This window comes from Colobus angolensis, unplaced genomic scaffold (genome assembly GCF_000951035.1).
Source record: "Colobus angolensis palliatus isolate OR3802 unplaced genomic scaffold, Cang.pa_1.0 Scaffold140, whole genome shotgun sequence".
In the NCBI taxonomy this organism is placed as follows: Eukaryota; Metazoa; Chordata; class Mammalia; order Primates; family Cercopithecidae; genus Colobus; species Colobus angolensis.
The window spans coordinates 1,807,426-1,809,094 of NW_012114489.1; the positions used below are offsets into that span (position 1 = coordinate 1,807,426).

Here is a 1,669-nt window from a genome sequence, read left to right on the forward strand (position 1 = left end):
CATTCTAGGGACAAATTTGCTTCAGCTCATTAATCCGGTAACAATGCTGCCACTGTTCCTGCCATTTTGGCTCTCTTAAATATATATAACACGAATATGTGCATGTCCATCTGTGTATTGCTATCTTACTGACTGCTATCAGTTCTGGAAGGTCAACGATTAGGAATTCAATTGATGATACAAGTATACAAGGAAGATTTAGAGTTCCCAAATCTAATTGAAATCTGGAAATTCTAAATTCTCTTTGACATTCTGTTCCCCTGCCATCCTTACTGGCTGGCTGACAAGTCAAAAGAGGCTCCTGCAGTGGGACTACAGCATTCAATGAGCTGTGCATTCAGGGGCCACAGAGGAGGAAAAGACAAGCCATACACATACAGAGAATCCAAACACACACCACATCCCCATTCATCCACTGGCAGAGGACAGGGACCTCTTCATTCTGAATCTCCCACTGGCATGCAAGAATTGCAAGTTCTGTACAAACTAGGAGGTGACAGCCACAATAAGGGGTCACTGTTACTGTTTCCTTTTATATGTCTTCTAATCATTGTCAGGGAAACTGTATTACAAGTTTTGGTCCTTGTGCTGGTTATTGAAGCATCTCTCGGACTCCAGAGCTACTCTTCTATACTATGTGTTGTGGGGCCCAGACTCTGCAGGCTGCAAGCTGGTACTTCCCTAAAAAGAGTTACCTGTTGTCTCTAACTCACATACACCATCCATACCACACACACACACAAACATGCACCACACACACAAACCATGCATACACACACCATACACACAGGCACCAGATACACTTAGACCGTCACTCAATGATATCGGATTTTTTTTTTTAACTTGGGTTTTAATTAGGTACATAAATAGCAACATGAGAACGAGGAGTTCTAAGGCTTGTACATTATCTCTAGGTGAAGGGATTCCAGATTAGTTTGCTTGTAGGATGATATCACAGAAGATAACAGAGGTCTGGTCTAGTTTTTCCTGAAGAAGAAAGCCAATTTAATACATTCAATACTGACTTTTCTGCCATTTTTCTGTAGAAATACTGATTTACTCTATGAAGTTTCCAATGTTTACCTATAACTAAAAGAAGGAAAAGAAAAACATAAGTAAACTGTGCCAGAAAAAATTTTGCATTATGAAAATTTTTCAGACTTAAATAGAGAAACCAGGCCGGGCGCAGTGGCCAATGCCTGTAATCCCAGCACTTTGGGAAGCCGAGGCGGGTCGATCACCTGAGGTCAGAAGTTTGAGATCAGCCTGGCCAACATGGTAAAACCCCATCTCTACTAAAAATCCAAAAAAATTAGCTGGGCATGGTGGCAGGTGCCTGTAATCCCAGCTACTCAGGAGGTTGAGGCAGGAGAATTGCTTGAACCCAGGAGACGGAGACTGTAGTGAGCTGAGATCATGCCATTGCACTCCAGTCTGGGCGACAAGGATGAAACTCTGTCTCAAAATAAATAAATAAATAAATAGAGAAACCATAGACAATATTTACATCACCATTATATAACCATAAGAAACATGAGCCAGAGAAAACTGTAATTATTCCCATTTTACAGATAGTTAAACTAAGAATCAGAAAGAAGGCCAGCTGTGGTGGCTCACATGTGTAATCCCAGCACTTTAGGAGGCTGAGGCAGGTGGATCATCTGTGGTC

At 41.6% G+C, this 1,669-nt stretch overlaps 1 protein-coding gene across 3 annotated transcripts in view; it reads right to left on the minus strand.

The window, feature by feature from the left end:
• Positions 1 to 829: 829 nt before the first annotated feature.
• The window catches only part of APOO (apolipoprotein O), a 93,649-nt gene continuing 92,809 nt past the window's right edge, over positions 830 to 1,669 (minus strand). For 2 of the 3 annotated variants that reach the window (XM_011935116.1, XM_011935117.1), the window contains exon 9: positions 830 to 1,089. Coding sequence is in view for 1 of the 3 variants with exons in the window: in XM_011935118.1 (XP_011790508.1) it covers positions 1,084 to 1,089 (6 nt within the window). In the remaining 2 variants the exon portion in view is untranslated. The remainder of the gene's footprint in view (positions 1,090 to 1,669) is intronic. The other variant, XM_011935118.1, reaches the window with a different exon arrangement.